Raw genomic sequence first — 18,915 nt, forward strand, 5'->3', positions numbered from 1 at the left:
TTCTAATAATGTTGGGAACATATTCGGATCATGTTTGATCAAATCTAATCATATTTAATAAAAATAAAAAATTTCACAAAAAATAAAAATTTCAAATTCTTGAATTAGTCCAAATGAAAAGTCAATGTTCATGTTTTGGTAACAATCAATTATATGAAGTATAAGGAAGTTATTGTCAAGCTCCTTACACTTCATTACAACAACAAAAAAACAAAAACCCGATTTTAATCTCAAAACTATTTTGTTAAAAATCAAACATCATCCAAGATGAATCAAACTTTGAGATGTTGTTCATAATATTCTTGGAAGCTTTGTGAAGCTACCTACGCCCCTAGATCAAAGGATTTGAGCCTCAATCAAAACTACAAAACCTACAGTTTTAATGTTCTTGAGGACCGAGAGGTTCGACCGAGGTTTTTCAACCAAGACTGAGAGATCCAACCGAGATTTTTTGACCAGGACCGAGAGGTCTGACCAAGGTTTTTCGACCAGGACCGGGACATCTGATTGAGGATCTTCGAACATAGGACCGAAAATTCTTGCACCCGATCGAGAATTCTAGCTAAGGACCGGGAAGATTTTGCACCCGACCAAGAATTCTAGCCAAGGACCGGGGAGCTTTAGCACCCCGATTAAGATTTCTAAGCCAAGACTAAGGGTTTTAGCCCCTGACTGATAAAATCGCACCCAGGACCGAGGACACCGGTCCTAGGGTCTATTTGGTTGCACTTTTTATTTTCTAAAATTATTTTGTAATTTTGAAACCTCAAACATTTTCTAAAATCCCAAAAAATAGAAAATGATTTCAAAATATTTTTGAGATATTTTCACACAAAAAAATTGATAAGGGCTCGTTTGTGATTTATTTTTAAGCCATAATGCCTTTTAAATACTGGTGTTCTTCAGATATTTTCCTCCATAGTCAGCATCAACAACAATTACCAACATTTAAATATTGTTATAATTTTAAATACACAAAAACATGTACATGTCTAGGACAAGAAGAATAATTGATTAAAATAAAATGTTATACAACTAATTTTCAAAAATTAAGATTTTATAAAGTAGAGACCATTTTTAAAATGGGTACGAAAGATGAAGCAGAAAACGAGTACGTATGATGAAACTCTAGTTAAAAATACGTTTGTACACATATACCTTTTTATTGATACCTTTTTATTGATTTTAAAAGTAAAAATTAATTAGCAACTCTATTACAAATAAATAATCTTTTAAATTAATTAAAATATGAATTTCTAGAAATAAAATTTTGATTTCATTATTTCAAATATAAAAGATTATTTAAAATCAAATCAAATTAATTATTTTCATAATTAATTTCAAGATTTCAGAATTTGTTTAAAATTTTTTAAAATAATATTTTATTTTAAAAACATTATTATCATATAAACTGATGTTAAAATTGTTAGAACTTTAAATTTTTGGGGGACAAGATTTTCCGGGATTACAGTAATTCTACTTTGTTATTTAACCATCCTATTAAAATAACATAAAAATATAAATATTAAAACTAATTCACATTTATCTTTTAAAACAAATACATAAGAATTACCTAATAATTGTTTAGAACAATATTTAGTAAATTTGAAATTTACCAAATAAAAACTTATATACACTTCATTTTTTTAAAATATTTAAGTCAATATTATTATAATATAAAATTGGACAAATGTTAAAAAATATTTAAGAATAATATATATAAATAAATAAAATATGTAGTGATTTATATATTCCCTTCTAAACTTTGAATCAATTTTAAAGTTGGTGTCCAATTTTATTTTCTTATACTAATAAATAAATTTAAAATAAATTTCTCAATAATTTAAAAATTAAAATTATGTATTTTTAATTTTTTTATTTAGTTTAAATATTTTTTTAAATTTTGTTTTTAAATTTTATTTTTATAAAATAAAATTATTATTTATTTTATTTTATTTTTGTCTTTTTAATAAATAATATATTTTTAAAAAGAATATTTTTGTTATTATTTTAGTTAAACAATAACATCAATTGTTTTTTTTATTTAATATTATTACACTAACAAATTAGACAAATATTAAAAAAATATTTATAAATAATATATATAAATAAATAAATATGTGGTAAATGATATTACTATGAGTAAATTTTAAAATATATATATATATATTGTGTCTGATTTTAATTTTTGTTATATTAATAAATAAAATTAAAATACATTTCTTAATAACCTTAAAAATTAACATGTTTAGTTAAATATACAGTTTAAATATTTCTAAAAATTGTGTTTTTATACCTATTTTTTAGTTTTTAAAATTTATTTTATGAAACTTTTTTTTTTTATCTTTTTAATCAATAATATATTGTTTTAAAAGAGTATAATTATTAATTTTTTGTTAAATTAATTGTTATTTTTATTTAATAATAATATAATATAAATAAAAAATATTTATCTATAATAATATTATAAATTAAAATATCAAATATTTACCAACTATTTAAAACATGTCAAATATAGTGTTAAATGTATTGTTTTTATTGTTTGAATTTATATATATAATTATATTACCTATTTATTATTGTTTTAAATTTAATTATATATATTTATAATTAATAAATCTAAAATATTTTTATTTAATAATAATATAATATTTTAAATAAAAAATATTTATCTATAATAATATTATAAATTAAAATAGCCAAGTATTTACAAAATATTTAAAACATGTCAAATATAGTGTTAAATATAATAATTTTTTATTTAAATATTTGATAAATAATTAATTTAAAATATCATTTTACATATTAAATTTTTGTGATAAAATATCTTATCATGTTATAAAAAAAATAATATTTAATAATAGTTAATTAAAATATTTGTTAAATTATTGTTAAAAAATTATAGTATGATATAAAGTAAATTTATAAAAAATCATGATATTTTGACCTATTTTATATAGTTGATAAATCTTTATTTTTTAAAATTTATAATATTTTATTTAATAAAAATATTATCAAAATTTTTAAAAATATATATTGAATTAATTTTTTAAATAATAATGAAAATTAGAAAGCTAAAGTAAAACAATAAAAATAAATTAAAATTTTATTTATCTAACCATATTAATTTTTTAAAATGAGGAACGATACAATTGAGGGAAGCAACGTCCTACGTGGAGAGTCTAGAATAAATAAATAAAACCATGCGCCTATTTGACTTCTTCCTTTCAAACCCTAACCTTCCTTTTTCTCCGTTACTCCCTTCTTCCGAAGCTCCAAACTTCATTTTAAACATCCAAACCCCATCAGAACCCATCAGAAGGCCTTTACAAACTAGTTTGAGAACTCTTGGATGTTAAAAAAAAGTTATAAAGTCCATTGGTTTTAGTTCCATATTCTCCTAGGGTATCTCAAGATGTCCTTTCCAAATACCTCATCACCTTTTACAAAATTTCGATCTCAAAATGAGTGCTCTTATATTGAGTAACGAGAAATTGTTGAAAATCGACGAGGATGATGTTTAGTGCGTGTTGAACCTCTCCCGAGGTGATGTCGAAATAATAGAGTCCATTGGACAAAACTCTTATGATGGACTAGAGTACCTCCAAGTTCTTAAGGCTTGGAGGAAAATATGGGTTAAGAGTGAAATTAGAGGTGCTCATGCAACTCTCTCCATGACAGAGAGAATTTTAGTAAACAAAGATGCGGATGACAACTTCAAATAGGACTTTATTGTATATAGCTTTCTATGGACAACACAAAATCCATATTGCAGGTAAACAACAACTCTTGTTCTTAAATATTAGTAATGTCATGTTATGAATATACTACGTTGTCATGTTATTTATACAACATTGTCATGTTATTTATACAACGTTGTCGTGTTATTTATACAACGATCTTATGTTGTTTATACAACGTTGTCATTTTGTTTATACAATGTTGTCATGTTATTTATACAGCATTGTCATGTTTACAAAATTACAGGTTTAAAGTCCTTAAATCATTAATGGACGTTGATAGGATAAAGAACTTAAACTGGTGTAAGTTCGCACTCAAGGACTTCTTGAGAGTATCAAAAAATGGCAAGCGAATGAAGCTTTATATTACCACGGCCCACTTACATTCTTATTGGTAATTGATTTATTTGTCCATAAATTACTCTTTAACTTTAGACACTTAACAAAAAATTCAATTATGTTACATGAATAGGGTAACAGATTATACGTCAAGAAAAAAATGCAAGAGACAGTCCCCGTCTTGTCATGTTGGCATAACAAGATGGTAAGTTATAGAAATACATATCAAAAAGAGGTTGGGAGGGTTAGACTAAGGGAAAGTGGTTGATAGGATTTCACTTTCGGCTGTGGAGAATGAGGAAGTGTTGCATCTGCTTTTAGTCTTAGTGTTGCATGGAAGACAATGGAGGATGCAACACTCTAGTTGTCAAGGGCTACAACAAAGAGGGTAGATGCAGCTGAAAACTTACCTAACATCTTAACCTTTGATACTTCAAGTGTTGCATCGTACATTAAGCCCTTGATCAACACAATCGTAGGTAATGACCTATTAAAGAAAATGTTTATATAGATGATTCAATAGGGTGACAATCAAGGTGACATGCCTGAGCCTAAACAGTCAGCATCAATACCAATTGAGCCACAACAAACTCCTCCCCATGCTATAGCGAAAAAGAGATCTCCCCATCCCAAGGAGGAAATTCCCCACACTACCGACGACATTGCGATCTCCATATGTCATAAAAAAAAGTTGGTGGATGTCAAGTTTGTTTTCGCTCAACAACATGATTTAGATCAGATCTTGTACTCAAACGACATTACGAACTTATCACGTAAGGTGTTACAGGAAATGCTTCAAGTTCAGTGGCTATATAGTAGTATAATTGATGTTGGGCAATAGAAATGAATGTAGATGCACAATCGAATCAGGTCAACACTAGCAAACGCATGATCTTATTTCCATCCATACACAATGGCAATGATAGGTGTTCGGAAATACATTTTCAATAGCAATGGTCATTGATCAACATTGGTTAGTGATTATTGTCTTTGGAGCACGTTCGTTTATACATGTCAATCAGGCTTTGAAAAGTCAAATAAATGACTATAAATCCTCACTAGATAGTAAGGCATATCCTAGCAAAATCGATTGTCCATGATGATTAACTCCGACAAAATGAGCAAAAGGCATATCATAGCGGTTTGTCAAATATGTTGTGTCAAAGGTAATGACATTCGAGAAGTACTCATAAGCAGCCATGCATCTTCCATCAGCCCAAAACACATTCCTTATCCGGTTATCCTCCTCCACACATAAACATAAAAAAATGAAATATCTACTGTGCATTTGGTATAAATACTGACAAAGCACTTCAGCATCATAAATTCCTAACCTCAATCGTCTAACTTCTGAAATATAGTTTCTACAACTTCTATCATCAAAAGTCGGATTATCATATCCTCCAGCTTCAATTATAAATGATTAAAAATTTTTTGTCAAAGTTATTCCAGCTTTGTCATTTAATTGCAATCTTCTATTCGCAATTGAATCTTGAACCTTGTGAGATCTAAGATGTCTCAACTTTCTCGGACTCAAAATATGGTTATGCCCATGGAAGACACTAGTAATTTAAATTGCACCTTCATTCCTAACAATAATATTTATCTTAGCCTTGCAATTCATCTTGGTGGAAGGTCTAACTTATAAAATATTTTCCCCTTTGAAGTAAATACATCATTTTTGGTACATGCAATGGAGAACCACTTTTGCTTGCCATCTTGACCATTTCTTGCTCCTAACTTACAAATGTCGAAACGTTTTGATGGGAATAAGACGTATAATACTCACGAAGCTCATTTTCAGAATCAAAAGTAATTCCGATAGTGGGAATTTGAACATCGGGAGGGGATGTTGATGGTTGATCCATCAAGCTAAAAAATAAGAGAGAAATTTAATTTAAAACATGACATGACAACGCTTCATTGAGAACATGAAAACGAAGCATTTGAAAAAATGATATGCATATCAGCTTATAGAAACATTTTAAAAACATTTTCAGAAATTTTAAAATCAAATGTGTATGTTTTCTTCAAGTTTTAAACAAAAAATGACTAGATTTAAAAAAAAAAAAAAAAATTTCAGTTTAATAAAAATAATTTCAGTTTAAAATATGATATGACAATGCTTCATTTAGAACATGACAACGAAGCGTTGAGAACATGACAATGCTTCATTGAGAACATGACAACGAAGTGTTGAGAAAATGACATGCAATCAGCTTATAAAAATATTTTTAAAAAATTTCCAGAAATTTTAAAATTAAATGTGTATGTTTTCTTCAAGTTTTGAACAACAAATGACTAGATTTAAAAAAAATGAATTGCAGTATAATATAAATAATTTCAGTTTAAAACATGACATGACAACGTTTCGTTGAGAACTTGATAACGAAGCGTTGTGAAAATAACATGCATATCAGTTTACAAAAACATTTTTAAAACGTTTCTATAAATTTTTAAATCAAATGTGTATGTTTTCTTCAAGTTTTTGAGCAAAAATTACTAGATTTTAAAAAAATATAGATGCTTCATACTGTGAAAACGTAGCTTCAAAGGGTGAAACGGAGCTTACATTTGCGATGGAAAAATGGAGCTTCAGATGCTTTAGATGGTAAAAACGGAACGGAGCACAGAGCTTGCGGGCAATAGAGAAAACAGAGCTTCAGATGCTTCAGATGGTGAAAACAGAACAAAGCACGAAACTTGCGGACAACGGAGAAAATGGACCTTGCCGATGGAGAATACGGTACAAAGCTTGCGATGGTGAAAACGGAGTATGGAGCCCTTTTTTATAGAGAGAGAATGACTTAGGGTTAAAGTCGCGTGCGCTTTAATTTTTTTTCACACTGACTCTCCATGTAGGCGGTCGCTGTTCCAGTCGCGCTATTTATTTTTCTTTTAAAATTAACCCCGGTTATATTTCAAAATTATTAGTAAGTAGACGGAGTAAATCAAATGTAATACTTTTAAAATAATATCAAAATAAACACAAAATTCAAGAAAAAATATTATTTATCAACGAAAATATTTTATTTTTCCTCTCATCTTATCTCTCTTGTTTCTTTTTAAAAATTGACCTATTAAATTTTTGTAAGATGTGTAATGTATTATAAATGTAAATATATAAAGATATAGATAATTTAAATATAATAACCAATAAATAAGTAAAATATATAAATAACCGTGTAAAATTTAAATAAAAAATTTTAAAAAGTTAAAAGAATGTCTTGCCGCTCCAAATTTTTCTCTTTGTAACCATTGAGACCTTCAAACGAATTGAAAAAGTGGTCTTTTAAGACTAACTATACTTGTATAAAAATTTTAAATATAAAAATTTTAAATATAAAAATTTTAAATCTTTATATAGATATTTGATTATATATCAAAAATATATATATTTAAAAAAAATGATAATATAATTTAATCATGAACAAACTAATAACTAAGTCTCTTATAATATCAATATAATTACAGAATATTTTATATTGTCAAAATGAACAATATAATATTTGCAAATAAAATTTACATTCAAACAAAACAACAAAATCAAAATATGAATCAATGGTGTATATTTGACATATTTTCATTCAACTTTATTAATGCACCCAAAAGTTCTTTAAAAAATCTTTTATCCTAAACACTCATCATTTTCACCATCACCTCTCATTTCTTATTTGATTTTAATATACACAAACCTCAAATAAAATCACAAACCATACAAACTCATAGACACAAATAGTAAACAATTTTTTTTTGGTTAGGTTTGAAAAAGGAGGTCCGAACTTTTAATTGACCTCTAAGGATCCACAATTTGACAATTTGGCTATAAATTAATATAAAAAATTAACTTAGTTTCGATGTTTAATTGTCATCTTTATTAGCTCAGAAAGTTTAGAGTTAGTTTTAGGAAGAACAATTTTTTTACTAGCCCTCTTAGTTGGGGGTTATGCAGATGCATATATTGCATTATCATTAGACCAGGTCCCGACCCCTAAAAATTAACAAAAATTAATTTAGGTAATTTATTTTCTTTACAATAGAAACAAAATTAATTTAGGTCCTTTGAAAGAACTTTATGGATTTAAGGTTGGGTTATGTAATTTTTTGTTTCTTAATACTTTTTAGATGATATAAAGATGTATAATAGATTAATATAAAAACTAATCAAATTAACTTAACTTAATTGATTAGTTATAATTTTTATTAAATTATCGACTATATGTTCGTGGTTCAAGCTTTAAGAAGAACATTTATTTTTACAAGTCATCTAAGATGGTTTTATTTTATTTTTTTACTATGCCCTCTAAGAAGGGGCTATGCAAATACATATACATTATCATTTAATATATATCATGTTAACTCAAAGAGCTGATTGTGCCAACGAAGTTATAACAAAAGTAAGATCACGAATTTAAAGCGGTCTGTCATGGGCCACCGGAGTTATTTGCGTCGAGTGTGTCGATTGAAAGAGGAGGGGGAGACAATTCAAATGCCAGCACATAAATAGAAAGAGTTGTACCGTTCAAGCGGGGGTCTTACTTATGAAGGGGGGAGAGTGGAAAACCTCGAGAAGTACTGTTGAGAGGAAGATCATGTGTTGTAGTGAGAAAAAATGTCTAAAAAATGTCTAAATTCGATTCCCGTGCTCATTGTCCTCAAATTATTTCTTTATCTCTCTCTCAACTCTTTTCGGCAAAAATCGTCTTGAAACACAAAACCCTAGATTTATTCATTTCATTTATACAAAACACAAAAAAAAAATCTGAAATGCTATGTTTTCAGCTTTATATTTTGTATAGATAACCAAGTTCTTCAGTTCATGTTTAACGAATCCTAAACTATTTTTATGTCCAGGAACTAAGGATGGCAATTTGAAACTGCCCCGCGAAAACCGAACCGAATTGTCCCGTTTGGGACGGTTTTTCCCCGAAACCGAATCGGGATGAAAACGGGGTGAAATCGGGGCGGGGATGGTATTTGTGTCTCCCGCCCCGATCCGCCCCGATTTCACCCCATTTTCACCCCGATTCTGCCCTGAATACCATAAACTTAATTAAATATATTAAATCACCAATATATTTATTTATTTACTATATTTTATAAGAGTATTAAAATTATTTATTTATAATAATATAAAATTTTAATATATTACAATATATATTATATTAAAAAATATATTTATATAATTTTATTGTAATATATTTATTTATTTTTTAAAATAAAAATTATTAACAGTGCCCCGCGGGATTCTCCGAAACCGAAAAAAAAACGAACGGGATGAGGATGGTATTAAAAAAATCCCCAAAATTATAACGGGGAAGGGATGGTAATTGCATTCCCCGCCCCAAACCGCCCCATTGCCATCCCTACCAGGAACCCAGCAAAGACAATGACATAGAAAAGAATCCAGAAGATGAAGCAATGAACAAATTGTCCGTTGAACCTGAAAGATATTATTACTTATGTTGTTACTATATTCCACATGAAGAAGTCTACATAGCCATGTTCGAGATATTTTTGTCCCGAACATGGCCATATTTGGGACCAAAAGATGTTAGGAGTTTTAATTATGGTCGAGCCTTTCAAGTTCTTTAATTCAAGAAACGGGTTCTTGATGTTCGGGACCGATGATGGAATTTAACACTCTAGCGCAGCGGACATAGAATTAGAGGAGAATTCGAGGTTAGGGAGAGAAGAGCCGAGGGGGAGGGGAGAAATACCACTAGTTTACACCTAGCGGTCCAAGAAGGGGAGGAGGGCCGAGAGATAACTTAAACACCAAGTTCAAAAAAATATCCCGAACATGACTATGTTTAGGACCAAAATATCCCAAATATGGCTATGTTTGGGACCAAAATATCCCGAACATAGCTATGTTTAGGATGTTTAGGACCATAATGTCCCGAACTTGACCATGTTCAGGACATTTTATAGTTCAAAAATGTCCAGCATTTAAAAATAACTTTTATAATGACATTTTCGGACTAAATTTCGCAGCCAAATACCCAATGTTGGAATGACATTTTCCTCCGAAGAAGAAGTCCGTGAATTCTATAAATCATATGCCCAAACAACTTTGTAAAGTAGGGACCAAAAATGGTATAGATGGTAAGTAAAAATACTTCATCATTATTTGTTCCAAGAGTGTTATGAAAGCATTGAGGTCCAAAAATCTTTTTAAACATAGACTTACAACTGAGACAAATTGTAAAGCTAAGATTAATGTAGTTATTATAAATGAAGGAGAATTTGTGATAACAAATATATGTCTTGAGCATAACCATACATTAAACTTTGGGAAGACACGACATATTAGATCCTACAAAGTAATGGACACACATAGAAAGAGGAGATTGAAATTAAACGATGAAGCCGGAATAACTTTGGCCAAAAGTTTTCAATCATTTGTAGTGGAAGTTGGAGGGTACGATAACATTTCTTTTTATGAGAGAACATGTAGAAATTACATTACAAAAGCTCGAATGTTGAGTTTAGGGAGTGGGGATGTTGAAACACTTAGTAATTATTTCTTAAGAACGCAAAGCAGAAATTTAGGTTGACTTTGTTGATTTAGACGAGAAATCCCGAATTAGAAACGTGTTTTTGGCAGATGGAAGGTGTAGGGCGCCTATGAGTATTTATCTGATGTTATCACTTTTGATACAACATATTTGACTAATCGATATGACATGTCCTTTGTTCCATTTGTCGGGGTCAATCATCATGGTCAATATATTTTACTTGGATATGACTTATTGTCAAGTGGAGATTCAGAGTCTTTCACTTGGTTGTTCAAAGCTTGGTTGACATGTATGCTTGATCGAGCTCTAAATGCCATAATCACATACCAATGTCGATCAATGGCAATTGCAATTCAGAAGGTATTTCTTAAATCACATCATCGTTTTTGTTTGTGGTGTATCATGAAGAAACTTCCTACAAAATTTGGAAGTCATGTTGAATACAAACTAATAAAGAAAAGACCGAAAATATTGTATACAACTCCATTACTATTCAACAATGCGAAGACGATTGGATAAGACTATTAGAAGATTCTCAGCTGAAAGATAATAATAAATTGAATTATTTATTTTCGGAAAGATCTAAAATGATACATATTTATGTAAAATTACATTTTTGGGCAGGGTCTCCACATCTCAACGAAGTGAAAGTATGAACACCTTTTTTTCAATGACTTTGTGCACTTCAAAACATCCCTAAAATAATTTGTGGAATAAAATGATAAGGCTTTATTGAAGAATATTGAGAAAGAAAAGAAACTAGATTTTTAATTCTCTCATACCAATTGTCAGTGGTTATGCTTTTGAAAGGCAATTCCAAAGCTTCTGTACTCAAGAGATATTGAAGTTGTTCCAACAAGAAGTTAGAGGATTGATATTCTATAATATCTCCGATATGTCTGTGGAAGAAAAAAAATTACAACAGTCTAACCCCATTAATGCAAGAAGTTCAACACCTTGGAGCAAAATCTGAATAAAATTGTTTTGTTTTGTTCAACGACTTAAAAGTTTTCAAACAATTTATGTTTATGGAACATAATTATGGAAGGGAAGACAAAGATACATAGGTATCTCTAGACAAAGGCACAGAAGTATCTCCATTAATAGAAATTTTGATACAGTCTCCTTCGAAAGTAAGAGCTCGAGGTCGACTACAAACTAAGAAGAAACAATCTTTCATTGAGAAAATTGTGAGGAATTTGACCACCAACTCGAGATCCCGAAAAAAATTTTGACTGCATTATTCTATCTTCATTATTTATGATGTTATATTTAATAATAAAAAATTGTAAATGTTTTTTGCTTCAACCTACAACATCAATTCCACAACCCTGGAATGAAAGCTGAACATGCCTCATACTTCATTCATGTTTCTCTTGTCATCGCAATTTTTGTAGGTAGGGTCGACAACGGTTTCACAAACAAACGTGAATGCCTACTACCCCATTGACAGCACAAAAGATTAAGGATGATAATTTTGTAAACATGTTGTAACTCAAACTTTTATAAGATGTTGGATTATTAAATAAAACTTGATTTTAGTATGTTCTAGACTTTTTTTTATGTTCGTGTTGATTATTAAAAAATCTTACAAATAGGATTGCAGGTTTATTGGGTAAACCATTATACATAGACCCAATTACTAAAGGAGGAGAGAATTTATCATTTGCTAGAATTAGCATTGAGGTGCATCTTAAAAGCACATTTCTGAATAGTATGACACAATAGTAGACAGAAAATGAAAACATATTGTCATGGAAATCACTTATGAGTGGAGGTCATACATATGCACTTTCTGCAATATCTTCCCACATGCAAGCCCAAATTGTAATTTGGCTATCTCAGAAGATCAAAAAATCCATAAAGGTTAGAAAGTAAAGATGTAGGAAAATAAAACAGAGGTGTCTATTATTAAAAAAAAAATGTGGTTAAAGAACAGGAAACAAAAAATAAAGAAAATTATGTACAAGAAGAAAGCAGTACGAAGAAAGAGGTGAAATCTCAACCTAATCATGTTGAGGAGATAGTTGAGGAATCTCAATCAAATCAAGTTGAAGTGATTGCTGATAAAAATGGAGAGGAATATATTCAGGCTAATCAAGAGGAAGAATAGAATTTCAAGGTAAATATAGAGAAATCCAAAGTTGTTGAGGATTCCAAAGCTAAAGTTGAAAGACAATGATCTCGAAATTTAAGTTGAGAACAACATGTGAAGAGCCCGGAAATCCTAAAGAATAATTATTTTATCAAATCAAAACGGGTTCATATAAAGAAATAAATCAAAATGAGAATAGACAATATCCATCAACCTCTTCAGTTCATTCCCCTTTCATTGCAAGAGGAAGGGGAAGGGGGAAGAGGAAAAGGAAGACAACCTGTTGAAACATTAGGTTGGTATGGAAATAAAAATTCTGATTATGATAATTAAGATTTTATACAGTTTGTAATCTTTATTTCTTGTATGTTTGATTGCTACTAATTAGGTTTTTTAGGGTCGTTTGATTGTCATCTTTTAATCATAGCTAAGGTTTGTCTAACTTTGATTCTTGACCCTCTCACTTTTGAGATTTTAATGAAATACTTTTAACCGGTTTCCCAAAAAAAATAAAAATGTCTTAAACATGGAAATGATCGGGACAAAAAATCAAAAAAATTATGATATATCAAAGAAAAAATGATAAAAATAATTAGCATAAAGTTTATAAATTCATGATCTATTTCAAAGAAAATTAAGGAATAATTTCATGTTCTATTTTAAAATATATAAAAATGTCTCGAACTTGACCATGTTTGTTCGGGACATTGTAATGGAATGTAGACTGAAAATTTTCTACATTGTAATAGAATGTAGACTGAAATCCTTAAATCTGATTATCATTGAAAATAACATAGTTCATATAAAATTTGTTTTCACGCGTATACACATAAATAGTTTATACACGTAGTAAAACTACATAAATAAATAACCAAAAGTACTGGAATAAAAAAAAGTTATTTTAAGCATCAGAGTTTGTCTCGACTTCAGGTCCTTCCATCGCTTCATCTATGTCTTCTGGTTCGAGATCAACAATCCGTCCAATGATAGTTGGACGATATAGTGCATTGGCCTCGGCCACAACATTGATTAAGCGTGTGTGCAGTTGAACTGAACGAGCATCCTCCAACCTGTACGGGTACATAAAGTAAAGACAATGAGAAATAGGACTCATGTCTAGAGGAATGACTCATCCCCACAGAATAGCTCTTTGCATGTTAAATTGTCCAAATAGAGAGGTGGTACCGTATGAGGTAGATTCTTCTAATCCGAGCAAAATGATGAATGTACCATCCTCCATCTCGTACTTCATGGTATCAAAGTGATACCATGAAACAATGAAGCAAATAGGGTGATCATCCAGAATGGCATGGGCATGATAGACTTTAGTTATCCTTTGTATCTGAAGGCGTGCAAAGAGTAAAGAGATGAAGGACATGGCAAGAAATGCAACATGTCCAATAACCAAAGGTATATGACCAAAGGTGATCCTCGCCGAGAATAGGATGTTGGGTCTGAAAAATGTCGCGGAGACCAATGAGTGTCTCAATGAGGACAAGGCCAGCCAACCCTTGGGAATTTGTATGAACTAACTTGATGAGCCTAAGGGAAGAGTGTATACCTTTCGTAGGACACAAAAGATAATGAGCTAGAAGATGATGGTAGCATAATATGTTTGTGTTATATGATGCTCATGTTCGATCCCTCGAAACGCCAAATGACATTGTCAAGAATCTGTATATTAACAAATCCTCCAACGGTGATCTGTTGGGAGTATTCAAAAAATCTCTTATGGTTCTTGAGGGGGATAAGGAATTAGAAGAATGAGCTCATCAGATCGAGACCTGAAGATTTGCTTGAAATTCCTCAATTGTCGGGCAAATATGTTTATCTTCAATGATAAAAGCACGAGCATTCGCACTCCATCTACTTTGCATGTGAACGCGCTCCGTCAATTCTTATACGAGCAAATGGTATAATCTCATTTACACCAAATGATGCAAATGCGCTAAGGTTCTCACTAAACACACTAAGGTATCACTCCAAACGTTACTCCGAAAAAACAACCATTTTTCTAAAGAGAATTTTTTCTGAAGAGAGCTAAGAGAATGAGAAATGATTTGAGGACAATACGCGGGAATTGAATTTAGTCAAATTTCTTCTTTTTCTCTCTTTTGCACATGTGTTAAACCACGTCAAATTCGTAGTCTTACTTTCGTTATAGCTTTATTGCCCAAATCATTTATCCGTCAACTTTTTTTTAGAAAATCAAAATATTTTTTTAATTGTATAAAATTTATTAATATATATATATATATATATATATATATATATATATATATATATTTGCTTAAATTATGACAGTTTAACATATAAACATTTTTTTATGTAATATGAGTAATTTTTGAAATAATTAAATTTTTTAAAATAAATAAAAATGATTTATTCTGTCATAACTTGCTGCTAAACCTAATAATAATGTAAATAATAAAATGAAAGAAAATAATATTTATATAAAGCGCTAGAACTGAGAAGATAATCGGTCGTCTCTTTCGAAGATCCATCCGCGAGTTCTTCTGTTAACTTGCTCTGCAAGACTGCAATTCTCAGTATTCAACGCCTTAATTACTCTAGCGATGAACAACCGAGTTATCTACGCATGGGGAGTATCAATTCTGTGCTTTGTTGTGCTCATGATCGTCACTCCAGCGATTCCACAGTCGGAGAGCTATCACGACTTCGCCGATCAACGCAAATTCTTCGGTTATTCATCTCTATCTCTGTCACCCACTTTCCAATTTCACTTTTTCTTATTGAATTATTATTATTATTATAGAAATTGGGGGTTTGCAAATTGCAATTCCAATTTAAGTTAAATCATTTGAATTGTTTACTACTTGAAGAGTTTCAGGATTAATATACTTCTCACTTTTCAGGTATACCAAATACATTGAATGTTATATCAAACTTTCCATTTCTTGTTATTGGTACAATCGGGCTAATACTCATGTATCATGGGAACTACTTTAGGCTCAGGTAACAAAATGCAAGGTTTGTTGATATTCCATTCTTACGATGAACTTGTCCTGTGTATGTCGTTTAGAACTAATGTGCTACAATTTGTTTGTGTAGATTAGAAGGAGAGATTTGGGGTTGGATATGTTTTTACATTGGTGTGGCTGCTGTTGCTTTCGGTTCAGCTTACTATCATCTGAAACCAAATGATGCTACTCTCGTATGGGATCGTTTGCCAGTTAAGTAGTTTTCCATTGAACTTACAGATTTAAAGATTTTCAACTACGATATTCCTATGGTGATTTTTTGTTTTGACATTTTGGATTTATTGTGGATGTAGATGACTATTGCTTTCACATCAATCATGGCAATCTTTATTATTGAAAGAGTTGATGAGAGAAAAGGAAAGCTATCAATTATTCCCCTATTGTTGGCTGGCGTGATAAGTATTTTATATTGGCGGTAAGTATAGGTTTCTGTTTGTTTCGAAAGGAAGTAACATTTCGTTGATCCACATTTTTGGATGTTCGAAAAATTGAAGTCTAAACAACCCAACAAAAATAGTTCAGTACATGTTATGACATGAATAAGTTAGGTTTCTTTTTACCTTTATGCTTTGTTAAGTTTTGAGATTTAGGGCCATTGACATGGAATTTTGCATGTGTTTCCTTTTATATTTTTTTTTACACCATCCTTCATTTGAAAACACTCGTTAATGGGATCCCATTTGAAAACATTGTTCATTTGAATTTTTTTCAACCCAGATCCAAATACACCTAAAAAATGCATGTTAAATAGAACTGTTCTTCCAGGTAGAGACAATGTTTTGATTGGGTATTCCAATAAACCACATATTTTATACTACACATATTTGGATGTGTATCCAAAAACTAATTAGTGATTTCTCACCAAGATCTGGAAACAAGAGTGTGTCATAAAAGAAGCACAATGTAATGTAAAAAAAGAGTAACTGTGCTAAATTAATGGGCAATAACTGACTTTATTCTATAGTTGTTGTTAGCTGGTGATTTGCAGACTATATTTTGTTACTTTCTTTTTCGCGAAAGGGGAACCCTTGTATTAATAATGGAAAGGATTTACAGAATTTTAATGAGATTATGAACATGTTAAGTTCTCATTTTGGTTACTTACTCAAAATCATCTTATTGTGATGCAGGTTCTTTGATGATCTTCGCCCATATGCACTTGTTCAGTTTGTTCCATGCATTGTCATTCCCATAATGGCTATTTTGTTGCCTCCTATGTACACATACTCCTCATACTGGCTTTGGGCAGCAGGTTTGTTATCCATATCCAAGTTGTCATTTCTCATGTTTTATGTTGTGTTTTATCTTAAATAACTAAGTACTTATTGAAATTAAGTTCATTGATGATTGTTATAATTTTTAAACACAACTCAATTTTTAATCTAGAATACATAGCTAACATGGTAATATAGTATGACCTTAAAAGGACAACTAAATCCTAAAAGTTAGTCGAATTACGTCACTATATGGGGGCATGGCATTGGGGATCGTGCTAGCATCCCCGGGGAATAAATTCCGATGACAAAAAAAGTTAGTCTTTAAGTACTTTCCGGGTATTACATATTTTTATCAAATCAACTTACATGTAAGTACTTAAAGTTCACATTTTTTTTTTGGTTTATTTAACATTTAGTGTTTAGACAACTAACTTATCTGTCACCTAAGATAATTCAGTGTTGATCATTCAGTCTTATCAAATGCCCTTTACTATGCTTCCCAATTTGCAGGGTTTTACCTTCTAGCCAAAGTGGAAGAAGCTGCAGACAAACCAATTTATAGATGGACTTTCCATGTTGTGAGTGGCCACACTCTTAAGCATTTATGTGCAGCAATGGTACCTGTCTTTCTTACTCTCATGCTTGCAAAGAGACACATCGAAACAGAAAGGTATCCTTTTCTTTCTTTTTTCTTCTACTTATCCCAATTCCCATCCTATACTTTAGGGTATGATAGGATCCACTAAATCGGCATCGACTTGTGTGTATGAACTCAACCAAAATCCAGGCATTGTTTGAGGTAAGGTTATTTGGATTTAATCCAAGGCCTTGTTCGATCTGTGGATTATTTGAGTGTTAATCTTAAATAATCCACCATTTCATCATCAACCAAAAAATCATTATATATTTATATCTCTAATATGTTTTTACCAAAATAACCTAATTTTCAAATAATCTACGCAAAATCAGGTTATTTTGAAATAACACAAGATCAAAGAGGCCCAAATAAACCATTATCTCATCATCATCATTTAAATCATCATCTAAAATACATTTACTTTTATTTCTTATAATATTTTAAAATATTTAACACAATCAATTTGTCCTTCAACAGAGTTTCCCATAGTTGTATTTCTTATTGTAATTGAGATCTACCTCCAAATCTAGTGTCCTTTGCCATTGCATGATTAATGAAATGTACCTTTTCAAAAAAATATATATTAATCAAATGATTTTAGTCTTTAATCCAAATAATTCACCTTTTCATCAGACAAATTGTTTTTCTTCTCCAAAATATTGGATTATGTGAAAAAATTATCTACTAGTGAATCCTAAATGGTTATTGTAGCGCTATATTCGGTGTATTTTAATCCCGAAACTAATTGAACGGGTTACTATTAGATCTGGATACGAGTGGTGATTTGTGATTTGTTGGTACGATGAAAATGCAGGCAAAGCTTGTTTCAGATATGGAAAGTTTCATGGACAAAAGTGAAGGCTAATGGTAATGAAGCAAGTGTGGAGAACCTTACTTGTGTATACACTAATGTTCCTGTTGAGGAAGAAGACCAAACCACCCACTAATGATTACTGCAACCTTAAAAATTATGTCTTTTTAATTTTAGTATACAATTTGAGACTGTCATTGTAATTCTCCTACCAAAATTTAAACCACATCTGAATAACTTTAATGTATAGTGCTTCTTTTTTTGGTTTGCCTCCAAAAAGGAAGAAAAAAAAAAGAGAGGATATTAACAATGTTAGAAAAATATGTTTAGGTTTCTTGATAAATTTAGTTTGTTACTAATTTAGTGTTCTTTTATTTACCAAAAGCTCACATATATATATATATATATGATGTTATTTGTTTTTAACTCACCTAATTTATCAAACAAAACATCTTTTTTTATTTTTTTAATATTTAAAACTTAAATTTTATAATTATTTAACCACTACAAATTTTAAAAAAAAAATATTTTTGTCAATAATAAAATTTTAAAA

At 30.2% G+C, this 18,915-nt stretch overlaps 1 protein-coding gene across 1 annotated transcript; it reads left to right on the forward strand.

Moving 5' to 3' along the window:
- Positions 1-15,180: 15,180 nt before the first annotated feature.
- On the forward strand, positions 15,181-18,699 carry LOC124921743. Its single transcript, XM_047462439.1, has 7 exons — positions 15,181-15,398; positions 15,572-15,671; positions 15,768-15,888; positions 15,991-16,112; positions 16,828-16,949; positions 17,425-17,584; positions 18,366-18,699. Exons 1-7 carry the CDS (start codon positions 15,272-15,274, stop codon positions 18,496-18,498), a joined length of 885 nt encoding a protein of 294 aa, XP_047318395.1. The 5' UTR covers positions 15,181-15,271; the 3' UTR covers positions 18,499-18,699.
- The last annotated feature ends 216 nt before the right edge of the window (positions 18,700-18,915 follow it).

This window comes from Impatiens glandulifera, chromosome 1, assembly GCF_907164915.1.
Source record: "Impatiens glandulifera chromosome 1, dImpGla2.1, whole genome shotgun sequence".
Classification (NCBI taxonomy): domain Eukaryota; kingdom Viridiplantae; phylum Streptophyta; class Magnoliopsida; order Ericales; family Balsaminaceae; genus Impatiens; species Impatiens glandulifera.